General features: G+C 37.3%; 1 protein-coding gene across 1 annotated transcript in view; it reads left to right on the top strand.

Annotated features, from left to right (window-relative positions):
* The window catches only part of LOC150105493 (polypeptide N-acetylgalactosaminyltransferase 3-like), a 50,938-nt gene that overhangs the window by 9,971 nt on the left and 16,660 nt on the right, over positions 1–24,307 (top strand). Inside the window, exons 2-4 of the mRNA XM_090393973.1 lie at positions 728–908; positions 4,490–4,659; positions 9,823–10,030. Coding sequence (XP_090250099.1) covers positions 728–908; positions 4,490–4,659; positions 9,823–10,030 — 559 coding nt within the window. The remainder of the gene's footprint in view (positions 1–727; positions 909–4,489; positions 4,660–9,822; positions 10,031–24,307) is intronic.

The raw sequence follows: 24,307 nt of genomic DNA, 5'->3' as shown, positions 1-24,307 counted from the left end.
TATTTGAATGTCTCAATCATATCGCCCCTTTTCTACCTATCAACCAATTTCTGTAACCCACAGATCTTCAACCTGTTCTCGTAAGGTTCATTCCATAGACCTACTATCATCTTGGTCACTAGCCTCTGGATCCTCTCTACCTCCTCCTCCTCCCCATCAAGAAGAAACCCAGGTCAGATCTGGGCACAGTAGTCAAGATGGGGAAGGGGGGGATCTTATCAAGGCTCAATAAAGAGGAACAATAACTTGCTTATCTCTGCTAGTCAAAATATTCTTCAGTAACCAAGTGACCTGATGAGTTAATTTAGCCACTTTTGCTATGTGCTACGTAAACTTAAACTCCCTATCCACCAACACACCCAAATCTCTGGCTTCGTCAACCTCCTTGGAGTACAGTTCCACCAATGTGATATACTGCTGCTAATTTTTTCACCCCAAAATGCATGATGATTACTTTGATATGAAGATCAAAACATTTGGTGATTATTTTGGTTTATATTAAACTGAAGTTATTACTCGAACACTACAGTTGTCTCCAGAATTTTATTATAATGGATTTGTTTAATTCTGAAAAAATGGATACACTTCTTGGGGGGGGGGGGGGGGGGTTGGTACCTAAGTGTTTCACGACTACTTGTTTTCTATTGGTGATTTATTAATAAAGTTAACAAATTTCTAGGAACTTCTTCTAGTATAGATAATAACCAAAAATTTCATTTTTCTTCAGATATTCTGAACATCAACAATTATTCACCAGTTCCAGGAGCTGGAGAAATGGGCCATGCATATTACACACTACCTCATGAAAGGAACAAAATGAAAGCTTTATTTCACATCAATCGTTTCAATCTCTTGGCCAGTGACAAGATTTCAGTGAATCGGACATTACCAGATGTCAGGAGACAAAGGTATGTTTAACTATAAAGTATTAAAAGTACAAGCTGTGCAAATTGATGGTGACTGGGTTACCTAGTGTATATAGATCACAAAATATTTTTGTTTTGAATTCGCAGAAACAAGATAATATGCTTTGAAATTCTGTTTCATTTATCTCTCCTAAAAAATCTTAATTCAGTTTTATTATTTCATTAATTTCTGTTATTAGAAAATTTTATTTTACTGTTTGAGTCAAAAGACTAATTACATTGGTAATTAGTAATTTAGTCTTTTGACTCTAAATAATGTCATCATAACCAACTAGGAAGCTCTGACAGTGCCTGCTGTATCTCAGTATTTGAACACTACAGTGTGTCACATTGATCATGATCAGATCTCATTGGGAAATGTTTCTTGACCAGCTCTGCCTCCTAGAAAACATGCTGCTATTGTGAAGTTAATAATGGATTGTTCATTGGCCTGGTTAGCCACCTGTATTCATTAAGAGATCAATTTTGGAAGTCATGCTTGTTTGCAAGTAAATGCAATTATGAAGACACTGGTCAATAAGGATTTTGCAGGTGAATTCTCTGTACTTTAGAGCATATAATTTAAAAACAGAACTTGGTTCTTGCTCCACTACATCAGGATTTTTTTGTTGCAAGTATGCCTTTTGGCATATTTGACTGATACATAAGCTTGGCTGAGTATTGTTCAGTGACAAAAATTTTAAATACATATAAGCATCAGAAAAAAAAAACTACATGTTTTCTAAAATAAATATTAGCAGTCAAAATGCTAAAAGTAAGCACATATGCACATTTTAGGGGGTTTATTAGTGTTTAATTTCTCCTGCAGATACCTGCGTGTGTGTGTGTGTGTGTGTGTGTGTGTGTGTGTGTGTGTGTGTGTGCGTGCGCGCATGCGTGCAACACTATTATTTTTATGTTGTGTTGCAAAATACACACACGACAAAATTGTGTGTATATATTTTGAAAAAACCAGTGGTCTCCCATAATGCTGACATTACATTTTTCCTTTGTATTATTGCTCCCTTATCATGCGTCTTTGGAGATATCCTGATCCTCATTTTGGCCAACCAGTTCTTTATAATTTTTACCATTAGGTTTTGCCCTAAAACCATCAGCATTGTTCTTGAATGATTTTTAGGCCTTCTGTTTTATTGACTCTTTTTGAATTCATAATTTTTTTAACTTTCCTAATTTAATGTCCATTAAATACATAGCTTAAGTTTAGCTGCTAAAAACTTTTAAAAATTTTGCAGTTAGGTACTGAAATGCAAGTGCATCTTTGTCCCATGAAAAGTTTTTCATGAGACCATTTCACTGAAACTTGAAATGGACCTCAATAGTATATGGAAGCAAAAAGTGAATCTTTAGAGTTTATGAAGGATAACTATCTTAGGCAGCATGTGACAGATGCAACATGGGGGATTTTAGAATATTGGATTTGGTCATAGCCTTGCAGATATAGTTCTAAATGAAGTATTAATACTTCTACCACTTAGTAAGCATGATCATCAGGTACTGATCTGAGAGGTCACCATGAAGGGGAAAGTTTGGTAAAGGAATACATGCAAAAATATAAGGTAGGTAGGTTATTGTTTGTTAGTGCCTCCATGTCCAAAGATTCACCATGAGAGGTCCCACTGTTACACACACACACACACACACACACACACACACACACACACACACACACACACACACACACACACACACACACAGCCAATACCGTCGACAGGGTGTAGCATAGAGGCAGCCTGCCTCATGGCACGACTTAATAAGGGCGCTCGTTCAGCTATATTGCACTTTCCACACTTTCTACACTAACAATTCCTGGCATAGCAAGTATGGAAAGAAATTTTTTCAAGCTTAAACTGATTAAAAATAATTTGCGAACAGAAATGACCTAAGAAAGATTGGTTGGTCTAGCAACTATATCGATAGAGGCAGACATAGCTTATAATTTAAATATAGAAGAGCTCATAAACAGTTTTTTTTTTTTTTTTACTTTTTTTTTTTTTATTGTGCGATATCCCCGTAGAGCAAACATTTAATTAATATTATTATGTAATCATTCTGCATTAATGTTTCTCTTGTAATAAAAACAAAATAGCAATTGGAGATTTTTTTATATTTTTGTCTTATAATCCATCAGGGGCAATATTTAATTGTTTGCCTCAGGGTGTGATCTAATCTGGTGACGGCCTGCACACAGCTCATCATACCATGCTTTAAATGCATTTACCATCTCTCCACACATGCCATACTCTCAGGCAATGTGTTCCCATCATCCACCTTTCTCTATGCAAAAAATCTACTCTCCCTCCCCAACTCATATTCTCCTTATACAGCTCCAATTATAGTCTTTTTTCTCCCTCTGTCTCAGTGGCATAGCTAGAGCTTTTGCTGCCTGGGGGTGGTCCCTGAGTTTGCCGCCTCTCTCAACACACACCAAAAATATTACAATCAAAATGACGTAGGGAAAAAAATTAAAACACTGTTTATTTTAGTTGTAACTATAGTTGTTGAAAACTAATTATTAATTAATAAAATTACTAAGGTAACATAAATAGAAGAATCGTCTAAAAATAAAATTGTCTCACGTGAAAAGTGCCACCCGGGGCAACCCCCCTTAGCTATGCCACTGCTCTGTCTTCACCTATTCTATGAAAAACCTCAAAAACATTACTATGGTATTAACCCATTACTAACTTAGATTTCTCAATCATATCTTTTCTCCTCTTACTCCTATCTACTAGACTCAGCAAATTGCATTTTTTTTCAATCTTTCTTCATTCTCAAGATTTCAGAGACTAGAAACTACTTTAGTCAATTGCCTCTGGACTGTTTTCACTTCATCTTTCCAAAAATCTAGTGACTACAAATGGATTACTGGGCATAGTAATCTATGTGTGACCTAATCAAGGCCTCATACAATGAACCATAATCTCCTTACTTCATGTCAGTCTCCTGCACCATTGCCATAATACACTATGCTCGCAGTAGTAGCAATATCTGACCTAAATTTTAGGTTCATATTCAACGTCAACCCCAGATCCTTTATCTTCTCCACCTCCTAATATATCCCCACCAATTGTATACTCTGCATCTATATTTTGTAACCTGACTAAAAAATAGCTGGTGAGAATGAAAACAACACGATGAAATATGAAGGAGCCGTTCTGGGAATAACACATTTAGATTAAAAAAAATAAATAAATAAAAGGATAAGAAAGCAAACAAAGGTAATGGATCTTGCAAAAACAATAAAAGGCAATAAATGGCATTGGTTATCAGAGACCAGGTACCAAGAACTGGTTATCAGATACCAGGTGGAGCAGCAGTAAGATATAAAAAGATGTTATGGAGAGAGAGATGCACTAGATACGCCAAAATGGAAGAAGCTTTGTGTACTGAGAAAGCCTGATGATGATAATAAGCATAATACTTATATTAGTCCTAACCTTTTAACAATTAATATCCATATTATCAATTTATTGATTAATGTAAGTTTTTTTCATGAGAAGTTATATAATGTAATGTTCGAATAGCAATTAAGAAACAAATTTATATTTTTCATTATTTAGCTGCAAGAAAAAGGTATATCATATTTCTGATTTTCCTGATACAAGTGTCATTATTGTATTTCACAATGAAGCATGGTCTACACTGTTACGTACTGTACATAGTATCATTAACAGATCACCACAAAAGCTGCTGAAGGAAATTATTTTAGTTGATGATGCCAGTGAAAGAAGTGAGTATTTTTGATTATTCAGGAATATTTCATTTAAACATTAGTTTTGTTGTGTTGTATTTACTACCACTAAACTGCAACACTGATTCAATGTACTAACTGCGAAATGTACGCTTTGCGGAGTGCGGTCGGAGTGTGGTTAGATGATAATAAAGGAGTGAATGTGTGTAGAAAATGTAGGGAGAATGGGAAATTGAAGAGTATTTTGGATCGTGAGTGTGATATTTTTGTCAAACTTCAGAATGAAGAAAATAGGGATATGACAAGAAACGGCGAGGTTGTACCAGAGAATTGTGAGAGTGTGAATGATAGTATTACTGGTTTTACTGAGAATAAAAAAGATGAGATAGACGCAATGAGTGAGATCGCATTGTTGAATGGTGTGATACAAAGGGCAAAACAGCAGCTAGAGCGCATGAGCAAAAGTCAACTGAATGAACCAGCCAATAATAAAAAGTATGACAGAAAAATAGACGTATGAGTGTGAACATGAACAAAATGAAGGATAGAGTGCTGTATGGAGACTCGTTAGTACGAGGTGTAATAGTAGAGGATTTGACAAAATCTTACCAACCTGGTGTGACCATAAAGGATGTAACTGAGTCTATTAGAGAGCAAAAGGAAAGGGTGAAAGAAATGATTGTTGTGGCAGGTATGAATGATTTGAAAGGAGATAAAATGGAAATGATAGAAGACCTGAATGAATTGTTTGAGGTAGCAAAAGAAAAGAGTGAGAGAGTTAGAATGATTAGTCTTTTGACACGATATGACAGTGAAATGTTTAAAAGGAGGGCCATAATTGTGAATGACTTTATGCATGGGTTATGTATGACGAGTGGTGTGGAATTTGTGGACGTGTGGAGTGAGTTCGAGGGGCGAAAGGATCTTTATAAGATGGATAGCTTGCATTTGAATGGTTACGGTGTAAGAAGACTTGAGAAAGTGTTGCTGAATGTGGTGGATGTGCAAATTCAGGGAAACTAGATTTATTAAGGGGGGGGGTAGATATACAGTCCTTAGGGAGGGCAGTTGAATGTAAGAATGAATATAATATGCCCAAGCAAATAAGGACAACAAATCAGAATGGAATAGTTAATATAAGGCATCACGGTAGGGTTGGGGCTAATGGGGGGTCTTAAATTCATGTACACTAATATTAAGAGTATTAGGAGCAAGAAGGAAGAGTTTTTGGCCATGGTTGGCACTTCCAGACCACAGGTTATTGGTATTAGTGAAACATGGCTGACTGTAGATGATATAGCTAGTGGGATTGAATGTGATAGGGATGACAGGGAGAATAAAATGGGGGGAGGAGTATTGTTGATGATAGCTGACGAGCTACAGCCAAGGAGAATAGAAGTTGAATTGCAGGATAGAGAAAAGAGCACATTTGAGGCCATTTGGTGTGAGATTGTGGCTAGCAGAACTAAATATACAATTGGGTGCTGCTATAGACCAGGTGATAGAAAAGTTGGTGGTGACAGTATGCACAAGCAAATAGAAGAAACGAGTGGAAGGAGGGTGATTATTATTTGGGAGATTTCAACTATGGTCGCATTGATTGGAGTGACGAGAGGACACACGGGAGGAAGGAATTGGATTTTTTGTGGTTATTAAGGGATAACTATCTGCGACAGCATGTAATGGAAAATACTAGGGGTCAGAGAGTGCTTGACCTAGTAATTACATCTGAGGATTTGGCTGTAACAAATATGACCACATTGCCACCAATCGGTGAGAGTGATCATAGGGTCTTGACTTGGGAGGTGGCTAAAGGTGTAAAATTTTCAATTAAGACAGGGTACATGTGGAATTATCGGGCTGGAAAGTATGACAAGCTTAGGAGTTTGATTGGTTCAGTGTCATGGCATGTACAACTGCAAGGACTAGAAGTCGATAGTGCATGGGAGGTAGTTAAGAAGTGTTTGCATGAAGCAATGGCTGACTGTATACCTAGAGTCCGAATAATAAATCAACTAGGGGTTAAATGGATGAATAACACCATTAAGCTTGAGCTGCAAAAAAAGAAACAACTATGGAGGGAATTTAAGAAGAAAGGTGACGGCAGGCACACGAACGGTATAAAGCGCAGGCCAGAAGGGTAACGAGTGTGGTAAGAAAAGCAAAAAAGGATTACGAAAGAACATTGGCCATGCAGGCTAAAGAGAATCCTAAACAATTTTTTAGATATGTAGCAAGTAAAAGGAAAAATGTACATGGCAGAATTATTTTAAAGAATGCCGATGGTAGGGAGGTAACTGAATCAGTTGATATAGTTGAGTTACTGAGTGAGCACTTTGCAAGAATATATCATCCAGGTGGTGACATTGCAGAAACAAATGTACCAGTAGATTATACGGGAATTGTAGTGAATGAAGTGGAGGTGAGTAGTCTATTGCATAACCTCAATGTCAATACATCTGTGGGATTGGATTATATACCAGCTTGTGTTGTACGAGAAGCAGCTAAAGAATTGTCAGTACCCTTGACCATTTTGTTTAATTCGAGTCTTGGGTATGGGTTAGTCCCGAGGGGGTGGAAAGAGGGGAAAATAGTTCCACTGCATAAAGGTGGTTCCAAGACTGCTGTTGTAAATTACCGACCGATTAGCATATCAGGAATCATTGTCAAGGTCTTAGAGAAATTAGTCAAGAAAAGAATATAGGATTGGATAGATGAAAATGGGATATTGTATGGGGGACAACATGGTTTTGTGAAGGGTAGATCATGCCTCAGTAACTTGCTCACGTTTTATAACACAGTGATGGCTGAACTGGATAGGGGTAATGGGTTTACAGTAATACTACTGGACCTTGCCAAGGCTTTTGATAGGATACCACATAGAACCCTAATCAGTAAACTGGAGCAGATGGGGATAGATATAGGGTTGGTGAGATGGATAAGAGGGTGGTTGAAGGAGAGATACCAGAGAGTGGTTTATTCGGGAGGAGTCTAAAAGACTGCTTGCGACTAGTGGAGTACCACAGGGCTCTGTTCTTGGACCACTGCTTTTCAATTTGTTCATCAATGATATAGGAAAGGATTTGAGAGGAAGTGTTCACTTGTTTGCTGATGATGCAAAGTTGGGTAAAGCAATTATGAGTGCACAGAATGTCAAAATTTTACAGGATGATTTGGATAGTTTGGAGGACTGGGCTAGGAAAAATGGATGTCAATTTAATGTGGCAAAGTGTAAGGTTATGCACTTTGCGGTGAAAAGAATAGCAGCAGTATATCGCATCGGTGGAGCAGTACTCCAGGAGATTGATGAGGCCAGGGATTTGGGAGTGTTGGTAGATAGGGAATTGAAGTTTAGGGGGCACATTGCAAAAGTGACTAAAACAGCTCACCAAATTACTTGGCTTCTGAAAAATACTTTAACATACAGAGACAAACAAGTTGTTGTTCCTCTGTATTGAGCCTTGATAAGACCCCATCTGGACTACTGTGCCCAGTTATGGGCACCAGGGTTTCTTCGTGATGGGGAGGAAGTGGAGAGGATCCAGATAAGAGTGACCAAGATGATAGCAGGTCTGTGGAATGAACCTTATGAGAATAGGGTGAAGATTTGTGGGTTGCAGAAATTGGTCGATAGGCGAAGGAGGGGTGATATGATTGAGACATTCAAATTACTGAAGGGTTTCTATAAGATTGATCCAGAAGATATTTTTGAAAATATGACTGGTGGTGGGAGGACTAGGGGCCATGAATGGAAGCTGGGCAAGTGCGTGGTTGACAAGGGTGTTAGAGCTAGGTTTTTTTACTCGGAGAGTGGTGAATGAGTGGAATAAGCTTCCAGAGTCTATTGTGGGTGCTATGACGGTGAGTGAGTTCAAGGCGAGGTATGATAGATACTGTGTGAATGTTGAATAGTTGTTCTTGACATGATGTTAGGGCCTCCCTCGATGAGTCTGTCGACTCCTTGGAGTTGCCCGGAAGAATAATAATAAACACTGAATAACTAACAAGTAAGAAAAAACAGTTCATAAAAATTGGTAATTCAACAATTATCTGATTGGGAAATCGATTTGCTGGACATATAATTGAGGGCTGTCAACTTCTACACAACCTGGAGACCCCACCAACTAATTAGTGACCAGCCATATGGATTCTGCCATTCTTGGTCCACAGCTGATCTTTTAGCATTCACTACCCACTTCTGGACTCAATCCACAGAAAGGTTTGGAAAAACTCGCATTTGTTCAGGTCTAGCAGAGGTCTGCTCAGTTAAGTAATATCCTATGATCTACCTTCAACCCTTTGCAACTGGTTTGCCAACTTCCTTACTCAGTGTCATGACAGTTTCTTTCCTCGTATTTCCCCATTCAGTCAGAAATACCCCCCCCCCCCTTAGGACTGTGTACTCTCACCAACTCTCTTCCTTCTGTACATCAATATCCTGCACTCACTGACTTTAAATCCTGTCCATAGCTGAATTGACAGCACACTTACAGTTCACTCTTCCTCCTCATTTGACAAATCTTTAGTGCCCAATCATTTGAAGCCTCAAGATAATCTTTAATTAATGTCTTAAATTCTAAAGTCTTCACTATTCTTTAATTGGATGAGGATAACTTTGTGAATTTGAATGCCACCAAAACATAATCCAAATTGAGCTTGAGTGAACCTTAATACCTCTATCTCAACTAGCTTGATTCTTTCATCCAGTTTCCTCTTGACACCTAGAAAGCTAATGGATCTGCCTGAAATGTATACTGTACAAAGCAAACTTAACTTTACTAAAGTTAGCAACCTGACTAAGGTTATTCTTCTGTGATCTCATTATTACTTTTACTACATGCATAGATAAAATTCTCTTGGATTTCCCTTGTCCAGTTCAGCTAACTTCTTCTCATAATCCAATTTCACATTGCTCACCGTGGCTATCACTCCGCTGGCTTGCTATTTATACTGTTCCTGAGCCCAATTCATTCTTTTCACAGCACTGGATCCACAGTATTCACTTTTTTATGCTCTCTTACTTTAAAAATGTTATTCATTTATTTAATTCCATTCAATTTATTCTTCCTAACCCCGGGAATGCAATTAAATATTGTTTCCTTCAGGCATATATTTCTTTAAGCATGTTTAATTTTTTTTTTAAATTCTGTAGCTTTACACTGTTATTTTAACTTAAATAATAATGATTTCATTGTCGTTTAGAATTCTTAAAAAAGCCTCTGGATGATTATGTTTCTCAGTTGCCAGTTCCTGTTCAGATTGTACGAGCATTTAATAGAAGTGGCCTAATTAGGGCCAGGTTACTTGGTGCAAGAGTTGCAAGAGGAAAAGTGTTGACATTCTTAGATGCCCACTGTGAATGCACAGAAGGATGGTTAGAACCCTTATTATCTAGAGTTGCAGAAGATAGGTGAGTGAATTCAATCATTTCACTCTGTGAATGACAAAGCAATTAATTTCTGATATTAAACAAAGAATGAAAATTATGTAATTATATTTTAGCAATATTTTGTTGCCTTACATTCTGTAATCCATTAACTTAAATTTTAATCAGATAACAAATAAACTTTTTACAACCATAAACCTTTATATTGAAAGAAATGAGCAGAATGTTAAAAATGAAATATTAGCCAGTTTTAAAAGTGAACTAATACAAGAAACAGAAGAATTAAAACATAAATATGACAGTTTAATCATGAAAATTATTGCATAAAAATAAAGCACAATTATCTGTATTAATTTAATTTTATTATTTTTTATAAGTTGTTTAAGGAATCTCTGAATGAAAAAAAAAAGTTAAAAGGAATAATTCCACTATAAGAGTTGAGAGTGAGCTTCTGTTTTTTACAATTAAAAGAGAAATTCATATAACTTACAAAGGATCTATGATTATAAAATTAATAAATTCTTTTTTACAGCAATTGTTTTTTTTTTTTTTGCTGCAGATTAAAGCAGTAATAGTAAACAAAGAAAAAAAAAAAGCAGATGATTTTGAATATTTATTGTCATTCATGAACAATCTGAGTATTCATACTGACATTTCCCATAATTGTTCATAGACAGTATGAATGTTCTTCTGTGTTAACTTAGCATTTGAGATTTGATTTAAAGTCTAAGTCAGACATTAAAATAATTAACTATAATAGTAAAACTTTTGATGTTAAATTTAATTTCTGTCTTTCTCTCTCTCTCTCTCTTTAGAACAGCAGTGGTGTGTCCAGTTATCGACATTATAAATGAAGATTCTTTTGCCTATGTTAGAAGTTTTGAACTGCACTGGGGAGCCGTCAACTGGGAGCTGCATTTCCGTTGGTATCCCATCAGTGAAAGGGAATTGCTACGCCATAAAAATGACTCCACTCTACCTATTCGGTAATATCAGTTATTTAAGCTACTTTTTTTAAGAAAAAAGTGTTTGATTTTGAAGAAGGAAAAAAAAATGCTAGAATATTTTCCTGATATATTGGAAAATTATTATCATCACTGAATCTATATAAATTAACTCATTATGAAGTCCCTGTAATTTAGTTCTCATGTTTTTTTTTCACTTGGTTAGAAAGTAAATTTTGCTTGGCAGGAAATTATATTCTTGTTTAATCTTTTATACAAGAGTAAGCAAACAAAGTTTATGCCTGAAGTATTTTCACATCTATGCTGCTTGTATATAGAGGCTGATGACTTCAAACAGCCTAGTTGTAAAGATATTTCACATACAAACTTTGTTTTGCTTATGCTTGTATAAAGAATTAAACAAGAATATAATTTATTGGCAAGTATAATTTATCTGTTTCTCATGTCACATCTTATATATCCTCCAGAAAGGACCTCTTGTTCTTGTCTCTTTCTCTCTTATTCCTCCCCATTTTTTTTTTCTCTCGTTCGTAAAATTTCTCCTATATTTCTCTGGTAGGCCCCTTGCAACAATTTGTCTCTCAACTTATACCAGTTATTTTCTATATTATACTTGACAAGAAATATAATATACTTGACAAAATATTATTTTCACACATATTTTGCACTAGCATAACTTCACACAATCTTTTGTTTGGTTATCTTGAATCGTCTGCTTTCCACATACAAGTATCTTTGCCATAAAGATACCCTTATGGACACACATTTATTTCCTTATTAGGGTGAAATGTGGAGGAAATCAAGAATATGATATACTTTCTACACCATAGAGAAGAAACAGAGGTATTCTCAAGATCAAATAATATTTGATCTTGAGAATTTCAACTGTTCTCATAGATAATATTCAACAGATCATATATTGTTTTATTATTTCCCTCTCACCATGATTCCCTTATCCTCCTCTTCTTCTTACAGTACATCCCATCCACATAATAGACACCTTCTATTTCTCAATTCCAGTGCAAGTTCATTTAATGTTTAAATAAACCAAGAAATTATATACTCAGTTTTAATCCTTTACTCAAGGAAGCAAAATAATATTTTGTATGTGAAATATATTCACATCTGAGCTACTTGTATACAAAGGCTTCACGTCACTTGCCTCATTATGCATCTTATAATGCAAAGCACACATCTTTTCAAAGGTGTAAAATTCTAGATGAGTTTTGACCTTTATTGAGGTCTCATCAGTAGGAACCAAACCTGGTAGAGATACCAAGGTTGAAGTAATGCAGAAGTCATATATATATCTCATATACAACTAGCCAAAAGGTGCTAGACCTCATTAATAAAAATCTCTGGATGAGAGAAAGATGTTGAAAGTTTTTTTTATTGGTTCTACTATATTAAAGATACCAAGAAATTATACACTTGGTTCCCAAGAAACCAAGTATATAATTGTGACTCAGATGTGAATATATTGCATGTGAAATATATTCACATCTGAGTTACTTGTATATAGAGGCTAATGACTTCACATTTTACACACCCTTTTGGATGTGTAAAATGCATAGCATTTTATATGTCAATGAATATTGAAATTGGTCTAGATAGTGGCCCTTCTCATTATGCATAGCATTTTACATGTCTGAAAGGGGGGGGGGGGTGCTTTGCATTATGGGATGACAGCTAATGACTTCACATCATCAGGCAAGTGATGTGAAGTCATTAGCTGCTATATACAAGTAGCTCAGATTATTAACTATTATTTTCCACAGCAGCCTCCACTCAGCTTTATATATACTCAGCAATATATACACTCTATAACCTTCTCATCTTCCAAGCTACTATCCTCACTATCTTCTACTTTGGCAATTCTAGTTTCCTGTCCTAACAAACTCACTTCCCAACAGCAGTGGCAGCCTGTACATAAGCACTGCAACACTGCAGCATCCCAAGGAAAAAATAAAAAATTTAAATTTTGTTTGTGTTTATAAATAATAACAATACTTACAACATTATATAAAAGCAATACAACATGTTAAAGGTTACAGCTTATGTTTTGACATTGATTGAATAGTTAATAATTGGAATTGTTCAATTAACGCTTTAGATTACGAAACAGATGCTGCAATCTAACTCCGATATTTGTTTGCACTTGTCATTGCATGTTACGTCATTCCCATGCTACCCAAACAACAGTGTATTTTTAGTATCCATACGCACATTATTTCTGTCATATATGAAACGTTTATTATTGGTGCTTGTGTGTGGTGAATTATTTTTTGTTAATCTTATTTTATTTTGTTAAAATAACATAATTATTTATTTATTATAGATACAAGGCTGAATTATGATGAGTGTCACTGTTGAAAATATGAAAAGAATTATATTTTTTCAATTATCGTTACACAAAACAAATGCACTGCGATCTAACGCCGATATTCGTTTGCGCTTGTTATTGCTATTGATACAAAATCTTTATTATTGGTGTTTGTTCGTGGTGAGGATGAAATATTTTTAATATGTAAATTTATTTATTAATAAATTCGTTACTGATTAGGAAAAAATAAATAATTTTTTTTTTGTATATACAGCACCCCCACTTAAAAGTTTCACTGGCCACCACTGCCCAACAGCCTCACCAAATGCCTGTATCCTTCTATATTCAAATGTAATCCATCTCTTGCATGCAGCTCCTTTCTTTCATCAAATACTTCAAGCATCCACATACTCTACCTCTTTTCTTATACATTCTTGCCATCATCAAAGTTGTTATCACTGCTCTTTTCAACTTATCAACTCTGCTTTATCATACTTAAGTAAAATATTCATCATTTTCTCTCTTGCACACTTTTGCTGCACAAACCCTAACATTTATTTTAAATCTATTGCTACTCAATTCCTACTGTGAGGATAGTAGCTTAAAAGATGAGAAGGTTATAGAGTATATTGCAAAGCTAAGTGGAGGCTGCTGTTGAGAATAATAGTTATGGTTTAATACTGATAATGCACCACTGGTTTTTCTCTATTTAAATGCCAGGAGCATTAGGAATAAAGGGAGTGAATTTGTGGCATTTATTGACACAGTCTGTCTGAGGATTTATTGGTATCAGTGAATCTTGAAGAAAAGTATGTCCAGATAGGCACAGAAATTGAAGAGTGTGGTATATTTTGGCAAGATAGCAAAGGGTAAATGGGGTGGTGGAATGTTACTTATGGTAAGTGATGAGTTGTGCCTTCTCAGGATCAAGATTTCAGGTAGGGTAGAGATAGACAAGACAGGTATTTAGTGGAATGCTATTATATAGACTGGAGGATGATGAGCAGGAAATGTTTGGGCAAATTAGTTTGGCAGGTGCAGAATCAGTGATCATTATGGAGACTAACTATAGAAATGGAACATTTAGTAATCAGGCAAATGATTTCTGGAATTTTTGAGAGAGGAATATCTTTTATGGCATGTTGTGGATGGAACACAAGGATCAAGAGTTTTGGATCTGGTCCTAGCATCAGAGTATTTGATCATGATTGAGATGCCATACTTTTTCATTCTGGTCAGAGAAACTATGCAATGCTGTCTCGGAGGATGAATAGGTATGCAGAAATATCTAGGAGGAAGGAATTTATGCAGAATTATAAAGTAGATGATTATAATAAACTTAGTGAAAAGGAGGTTGCAAAGGGAAGTAATAAGAAGTGAAGGAAAGCAGTATATTTAGAATACTAAGTATTCTGGATGTCAGCAATTTAGTGAGGTTTTTGCTGAGACCTGATTGTTTTATGAAGTCTTGCAAATGAATGAGTTTTAAGGAATGGCAACGTACTATATAATGGTCTATAGTACGTTGTACTATAGACCATTACTATTTCTTCTGTCATTGTTATGATTTTAGAAAAATTAGTATGAGCATGTGTACAGAATGAAGATGAGAGTAATATTATTAATAGATTTCAGCATGGATTTGTTAAGGGGCACTATGTTTTCATTAATCTGGCCGTCACTCTTTATAATAAAGTAATGAGTAGTTTACAGAGGAAATGTGTAGATTAATTTTTGCAAAGACATTGGACAGGTTGCTTCATGGCAAGTTGATATTTAAACTACCAGATTGGTTTAGATAAGAGTAACGGATTGGCAATTGGGTTTTTGACAACTATCAAAAGAGTTGTTACACAATGCTCATTGTTGTAGGGTTACACAATGCTCAGCTGGACCGTCACTATTCAACCTTTTGTGTCAGCGATATTGTCACCAGACTACAGAGAGATATTCAGTTATTTTTGATGATGGGAGGCTGGAGAGAATTATTATTAAGTGTCAGTGTTGTGATAGGAAGATTTTAATAAACTGAAAAATTGGACAGGGACAGTTTAATTAATATGACTAAATGTGAGGTTTGAAGTTTTGGATCCATGGGTGGAACACTATATATTTTGTTGGTGAGGGTGAAATTATAATTATTATTATTACAGCCAACTCCAAAGAGTCCTTAGACTCATCGAGGGAGACCCTAAACATCATATCAAGAACAACTATTCAACATCCACACAGTATCTATCATACTTTGCCTTGAACTCATTCACAGTCATGGCACCCACAACAGACTTTGGCAGCTTATTCCACTCATTCACCACTCTCCCAGTAAAAAACCTAGTTCTAATACCCTCGCTAACCACACTCTTGCCCAGTTTCCAAGGATAGCCCCCCCCAAGTACTCCCACCACAAGTCCTGTTCTAAAAAATATCCTCTTAATTAATCTTATAGAAATCCGTCAATAATTTGAATGTCAATCATATCGCCCCTTTTCCACCTATCAACCAATTTCTGCAACCCACAAATCTTCAACCTGTTCTCATAAGGTTTATTCCAAAGACCAGCTATCGTCTTGGTCGCTCGCTTCTGGATCCTCCCCCCCCCCCCCCCCCCCCATCAAGAAGAAACCCTGGCGCCCAGATCTGGGCACAGTAGTCAAGATGGGGTCTTATCAAGACTTGATAGAGAGGAACAATAACTTGCTTGTTTCTGTTCATCAAAGTATTTTTCAGTAACCAAGTGATTTGATGATCTGATTTAGCCACTTTTGCAATGTTCCCCCTAAACTTCAACTCCCTACCCACCAACACTCCCAAATCGCTGACCTCATCAATCTCCTGGAGTACAGTTCCACCAATGTGGTGTACTGCTGCTAATCTTTTCACCCCAAAATGCATAACCTTACACTTTGCCACATTAAAGTGGCATCCATTCTCCTTAGCCCAGTCCTCCAATCTATTCATATCATCCTGCAAAATTTTGACATCATGTGCATTCACTATTGCTCTACCCAACTTTGCATCATCAGCAAACAAATGAACAGTTCCTCTCAGTTCCTTTCCTATATCGTTAATGAACAAATTAAATAGTAGTGGTCCAAGAACAGAACCCTGCAGCACACCATCACAGGCTGTCTTTTGGACTCTACTCCTGAATAAACTACTCTCTGATATCTCTCCATTAACCACCATCCTATCCATCTCACCAACCCTATATCCATCCCCAATATGCTGCAGTTTACTGATAGAATTCCATGTGGTATTCTGTCAAAGGCCTTAGCAAGGTCCAGCAGTATCACTGTAAACCCATTACCCTTATCCATTTCAGTCGTCATTGTGTTATAAAACATGAGCAAGTTACTGAGGCATGATATACCCTTCACAAAACCATGCTGTCCCCCATACAGTATCCCATTATCATCTATCCATTCTTGTATTTTTCTCTTGAGTACTTTCTCCAAAACCTTGTCGACGACTCCTGATATGCTGATCGGTCGGTAATTTGCAACAGCAGTCTTGGAATCTCCTTTATGCAGTGGAACTATTTTCCTCCTCTTTCCACCCCCTCGGGACTAACCCCGACCCCAGACTCAAATTAAACAAAATGGTCAAGGGCACTAACAATTCTTTAGCCGCTTCATGTAAGATCCAAGCTGGTATACCATCCAATCCCGCAGATGTATTCACATTAAGATTTTGTAATATGCTATTCACCTCAATTCCCGTATAAGCTATTGGTTCCTTCATTACTGCAATATCACCACCTGGATGATATACTCTTGCAAAGTGCTCGCTCAGTAATTCCACTATATCAGCTGATTCAGTTACCTCCCTACCATTGGCATTCCTTAAATTCATTTTGCCGTATACATTTTTTCTTTTACTTGAAGCAAACCGAAAAAAACTGTTTGGGATTCTCTTTAGCTTGTGCGGCTAATTTCTTTTCATAATCCACTTTTGCTTTTCTTACCACACTCATTACCCTTCTGGCCTGTGCTTTATACTGTTCGTACATCTGCAGGTCACCTTTCTCCTTAAATTCCCTCCACGGTTGTTTCTTTTTTTGCAGCTCAAGCTTAATGGTGTTATTCATCCATTTAATCCCTATTTGATTTATTATCTGGACTCTAGGTATACAGTCAGCCATTACCTCCTTCAAACGCTCCTTTACCGCTTCCCATGCACTATCAACCTCCAGCCCTTGCAGTTTTACATACCATGGCACTGAACCGAGCAATCTCCTAAGCTTGTCATACTTACCAGCCTGGTAATTCCACATGTACCCTGTCTTAATTGAAAATTCCACACATTTAGCTACCTCCCAGATCAAGACCTTATGATCACTCTCACCAATTGGTGGCAACTTGGTCACATTCAATACAGTCAAATTAATAGAGAAAGAAGAGGCAATAAGTAATTCTGGAGAGATGACTGACAGAAATTTTGAGTTTCAGAGAATCTTTGCAAAGGAATATCTGAAGAAAATCCTGAGGACTACTACAGTACTGAGAAATACAGTAGAGATAAGTGTTGTGATTCCATTTATAAAAACTTGATCATACTATTCTAGATTGATATGATCAGGGATTCGAAGGAGATGAAAACAGTTTAGAGAGGGTACAAAGATAGCTAAAAGAAAATGATCCTACACAATGATATAAGAACAGTGGCTATGATGAGAGATTTATAGCATGTAATTTGCAGAGTTTGGTAGTTAAAAGATGAAGAGATATTATGGAAACATTTAAGTTGTTGGGAGATATTTATCAGGTTGATGTTGAGAGGAGTGAATTTTCAAAAGATACAACAAAGAATGGAGAGTGACATGATATGGGCCATCATGAAGTTGACAAGAAAGTGATGAGTAAGAGAGTGAGAATTATTTTTTGCATGGGAGATATTTATCAGGTTGATGAATGGAGAGCAGTAGGTGCACAGAATGTGGTGTCTGAGATAACAGTACTGTTATATGCAACTAGCAGTGGATATTTCACAGAAATGTACCCTATTTGCCTTGTATTTTGGGCTTGGGTGAAAGTGGATGAGATGTGGCTCTTGAAATATTTTTTGTGGGTGAATAAGATAAATTTCCAGATCGATGCATAGTAAACACCCATAATCTCTGGTTCTGTTCTGTTTTACATGGTAGACCTACACTATACCATGCAGGCTTTCAAAACCAGATCTTATAGAATAGACGCGTTTTTTCCCATAGTCTCCTATGTCTGTATATTGCATGTGTTATTGTGGCCTGTTTTACATGGATGAAAACTGAGCTTCGGAATTAAAAAACTTGTCTGCATTCTTGCAGGACATCTGCTGACTTACTTGATAGGAACTTTCAGTATGCTTTCTTCCTTTCTAGGACTGTCTCTTAATAACCTCTTGAATCCACCATAAAGGTCAGATTTTTCTGTTCTTGCAAACAACCTCACCACATGCCTCCTGACCAAATCAACGTTTTCTTCAGAATTTGCCATTAAGACTCCAAAGTTTGGTCCTTGTTTTTTAAAATCATTTTTTACTGAATAACGTTTATATAGCTGAGTATATGGTTCACCTGTAAAATCTGCATAACTTAAGTTATTTTAAAAACTTTTTTATACATTGTTCTTTTCAATGTGATGTTCACTTTTATCCTACTGAAAACTAAGTGATGACCACTTCCAATTTCAAATCCTGTCATACTCATATCCTGGACTAGTATGAAGACATTGTTATCAACAATAACATAGTCAATGAGGCTCTTTTTTTTCATTGTGTCTTCTCTTCCTGTGAACTTTTGCCCATCTTTATGCTGGAACATCATCAAATTCCTGCCATGTACCCTCAAGGGGTGTACAGGATATGATAGTACTACATGAAAAAAATTAAATCCTTTACTAACTTCCTATCTACAATTTTCCTCCAAATAAGTCTGTTACTTGTCAAGACTCCAACATTATCAGATCTTATATTTCTATCGTCTAAGGCACTTTGTACCATATCAATCCACCCACATCTTGGTCTTCCTCTGGGTTGTTTTGCTGCCAACCTGGCAGAGAACACTTGTTTTGCTAAATAACTTGTTTTAAGTGACCATACCACCTGAGATTAGCTCTGCTAAAGCATTCCTGGATGCTGACAATGTCAAGTTCTTACCTAATATCCTCATTTTTAATATGATATTGCCATTGATGCCATCTATTCACGCCTCTAATCTTTCTCAGGACTCTCATATCTGTGGTCTCTTATCTTTGGTCAAGTGTTTTACTTCTGACCCAGCTCTCAGATCCATAAGTTAAAACTGGTTTAAACACTGTCTTGTATACAGCTAATTTAGTGTTCTGACTAATTTCTCTCTTATTCCATATGAATTTATTCAATTGACTTCCCACCATACCAGCTTTGCTGATTCTGTTGTCTATTTCTATATTTAATTTACCATCTTCAGTAAAAATTGTGCCTTAGTAGCTGAAATGTTTTACTTGTTCCACAGGTTCTCCATTCACAACACAGTTGACATTTTCAATGATTCTGCCTGTTTTCATTGTCTTTGTCTTTTTATTGCTGACCTTCATACCATATCTATTACAACAGCTATTCAATTTAGTCAGAGAATCTTGCAGACTTGTAGCAGATTTATTTAGAAGTATAACATCGTTCACATAAAGCAAAGAGCTGACATTAACATCTCCAATTTTGATACATACATACATACATACATACATCCTCAAGGCCCACTCTTCCTAATTGGGTTGTGGGGGCAATAGCTGCAAGAGGAACTTCCAATGGTCACGATCCTCTGCCACCAAGCTGAGGTGTTCTGGTGGGATTCCCAAATGTGTCCAGCCAAGGTTTTGGATATAATTTATCCAGCGAGTCCTTGGCTTTCCACGTGGCCTCCCACCCTCTGGCTTGGCAAAGAGGGCCTGCTGAGGGAGCCTCTCTTGTGGCATTCTGACCAGGTGCCCGTACCAACGTAACTGTGATCTCTCAACACAGAGAAGCGGCAGTTGAGTACTGAGAGTTTCCCGAATTGCAGAGCTTCTGACTCTGTCGAGTTTTGTTAGCCCCGCAACCCCCTCGAAGGAACCTCATTTCAGCCGCTTGGATTCGTGTCCGCATTCTTTCAGTCATTACCCAACTCTCATGACCATAGGTGAGGATGGGAACATAGACTGTATTGAAGACAGCCAGCTTTGCCTTCTGGCTTAACTCCCACTTCAATACTACCGAACAGCCAAGATCCCGCAATATTGAGCTTGCTAAGCCAATTCCAGTATCTAGCTGTACGTCCCATTTTCCGTCATTCGTGAATATGTATGCACCCAAGGTATTTAAACTTCTCCACCTGCCTCATTGGGACTCCACTTACATTTAGAGTGCATTAGGATGGTTGTCTTGAGACCACAAAAGTTTCAGTTTTGGCCACACTGATCTTCATTCCGGCGTCTGCACAAACAGCTACAAACCTATCCAGGGTCCGCTGGAGGTCATCTGTGGAAGAGCTAAGCAGAACTAGGTCATCTGCAAAAAGCAGACGTCTAATGTTACATTTTCCAATTCTGACACACTCACTGCCTCGGCTGTGCCTATCAATCCAGTCCATAAATATTATGAAAAGGAGGGGTGACAGAACACACCCTTGGCGGAAGCCAACGGAGACTGTGAAAGGTTCGGACTTTGTGCTGTTTACCCTGACACAAAACTCTGGGCATTCATACAGGGACTTGATGGCAGCTAATAGTTGACCATCCACTCCATACTCCTGTACTACTTGCCAAAGCTTATCCTGAGGAACCCAGTCATATGCCTTCTCCATGTCCACAAAATGTGTAGACATTCTTGGCATATTCCGAAGATTTCTCAAAGACTTGCCTTAAAGTGAAGATTTGGTCAGTTGTGCTTCTACCAGGAAGAAAGCCACATTGTTCTTCCTGGAACATTGACTCAACTATGCTCCTGCACCGTCTTTCCAAGCACTTAGCATACACTTTCCCAGGCAGGCTGAGCAGAGAGATGCCACAATAGTACTGCAATCCTTCTGGTCTCCCTTCTTAAAGACTGGTATTATTATGCCTGTCTGCTATTGCTTTGGTGCTCGCCCAGATATCCAAGCAGCCTGACACACTCGAGTCAGCCAGAGAACACCGTCTCGATTTAAGGCTTTTAGCATTTTGGGACGAATTTCATCATCGCCAGCAGCCTTGCCCAATTTTAGTGATTTTATTGCTAAATGGACCTCTTCTGCTGTGAGACTAGTCATTGCCCCGATCTGCACCTCTTGAATGTCCACAACTGCTGGGCCACCTGGGTTAAGAAGGCTCTCAGAGTATTCCCTCCATCTTTGGAGGATATTCTTCTCGGTTGTTAAAAGTGCACCATCAGAGGCCTTGATTGCCCTTGCTGTGCATGATTTCCTCTCTCGAAGGCGGTGGATGGTTTGCCAGAATACTTTGTGTGTATTTGCATAGGATGAGTCTAATCTTTCTCCAAAGGATTCCCAAGTCTTCTGCTTTGCTGTCTTTACTGCCTTAGCAGCAGCTTTTCATGCCTCAGCATACCGCAAACGCATCTCAAGTGACCTGACTCTAAGCCATGTTAGGTAGGACTCCTTTTTTGCCCGGACAATTTTTCGGACTTCTTGGTTCCACCAAGGTGTTCTTTTCTCACTACCCATTGCCACGCCGAGCCGCTTTCTGCCGCACCATGAGAGTGCAGAGGCAGTGACAGCTGTTCTGAACAGCTTCCATTCCTCCTCAACATCTGCAGTTTTGATATCATATTTAATACCACTTTCCTTCATAATGTGATCCATATAGATAATGAATAACAGAAGGGATAATGTACATCCTTGTCTCACACCAGATTTAACATTAAACCATCTTCCTGTACTTCCTTCAATTCTAACTGCTGACTTACAACTCAAATAAAGACTAAGGATTGCTTGATATAATGCCCCATTCACACCATATAACTGCATCGTATTCAATAGCTTCTCTCTTGGCACCTTGTCATATGCCTTTTTCAAATCGACAAAACTTAAATACAGATCTTTGTTATGTTCCCATGCTTTCTCGACTATTTGTCATAAAGTGAAGATCTGATCCTGACAGCCTCTATTTGGCCTGAATCCAGCTTTTTCTTCACCAAGCTTTTCTTCCACAATTCTTCTCAATCGTTTCTCAAGTATACTTACATAGATCTTGCCAGGAACACTCAGTAGGGAAATACCTCTGTAATTCTCACATTCAGTTTTATTTCCCTTTTTATATATGGGTACTATGAGAGCTCTACTCCAATCATTGGGAATTTGTCCCTCTGTCCAGGCTTTCTGAACTATGCAGTGCAGCCACTGTAAGACTTTTATACCACCATACTTCAGCATTTCTGGTCAAATATCATCTACTCCTGCTGCCTTTCCACATTTCAAGCTTTGATGGCTTTTTCTACTTCAAGTATGGATATGTATTCCTGACTGCATGCCTGGGCAGTGTTTTTTACCACTGTGCTGTCATCACAACTTGTTTCATTTAGCAGTTTTTCAAAGTAATTACTCCATACTTCAAGGATATCTTTTTCTCCCATTTTCATGTCACCTTTATCATCTCTAACTCCTTTTATAGCACTCCTCTTTCCTCCATTCCTAAGCTTCTTCAACAACCTCCAGAATATCTTGCCACCTTCTTGATATTTATTTTCTATATTCTTGCCAAAGTCCTCCCATGACTTTTGTTTAGCTAGTTTTACACAGTGTTCAGCATTCTTGCATTTGTCTCTATATTATCTAAGAGCACAAGCTGATTTATTTGACAGGAACTTTTGATATGCTTTCTTCTTTTCCTTCACTGCCTCTTTAAATTCCTGTGTCCACCAGGGAGTTCTGATTTTTTTTATCCTTGCAGACAACCTCACCACATGCCTCTCTGGCAGAATAAATCAATGTTTTCTTCAGAGTTTGCCACTGAATCTCCAAGGTTTGATTCCTGTTCTCAAACTCTTTCATTTTTCTTCAATAATCTTTGTGCATTTTAGTCTACAGTTCATCTGAGAGCTGCTCAACTTTTATTCGCTTTAAAACTTTCTTACATGTTATTCTTTTCAATATGAAATTCAATTTTATCCTTCTTGAGACTAAATAATGATCACTTCCAATTTCAAATCCTCTATACACTCTGGTGTCCTGCACCAGGGAGAAAACAATGTTTTCTCCCTGGTGCAGGATCAACAATAACATAGTCAATGAGACTTTTCTTATTCCTAGCCTCTTCTCTCCATGTGAATTTGTGCACATTTTTATGTTGGAACATGGTGTTAGTAATAACCAGTCCAAGTCCTGAGCAGAAATCCAACAGATATTTGCCATTATTATTAGCTTTGCTCTTTTCTCCAAATTTTCCTAAAATATTTTTGTATGTCTCACAATCATTTCCTACTCTGCTATTTAGATCCCCAACAAGGACCAATTTTTCATTGTGTCAGTGGCTTTTTCTAAAGCCTCAAAAAATTCCTCCACTTCTACCTTAGTAGAACCTTCTTGGGACCATAGGCACAAATAAATCTCATTGTCCAGTTCCCCATTCTCATATTTGCCCACATTACTCTACTTGAGACTGACTGCCATTCAAGAAGATTAGCCTTGTATTTTGTGTTGAATACTATGGCTACTCCTTAATTTCCTTGATTGTCATTTTCTGAATATAATATTTTGTATTTATTGCTCAGAAAGATCTCACCAGTTTTTGTCTTTTTTGTTTCAGTCACCCCTATTATGTCGATCTCATACTTATCTAATTCCTCAGCTAGCTCCATTTCTTTGCCATTCAGGCTTCATACATTGATAGTACCGATCTTTAACTCTGGTGATGTTGAGTTGGGGTTTGTTTTCAGATTTGTTCCAGTTTTGACTTTTCGCTGTTCACCCTGGTTCCCTGTTGAAAACAACAGGGGCCTTGTTTAACCGGGCGACGCCCCTGCCGGCATGAAATTTTGTCATGTTGTACCATCATTTTTTATTTTGGTTTAACCAATAAGAAT

This window comes from Typopeltis vanoorti, chromosome 6, assembly GCF_054136105.1.
Source record: "Typopeltis vanoorti isolate ZY-2024b chromosome 6, IOZ_Tvanoo_1.0, whole genome shotgun sequence".
NCBI lineage: Eukaryota > Metazoa > Arthropoda > Arachnida > Uropygi > Thelyphonidae > Typopeltis > Typopeltis vanoorti.
The sequence above is the reverse complement of the archived record's forward strand: the minus strand, read 5'-3'. Positions and strand labels throughout refer to the sequence as shown.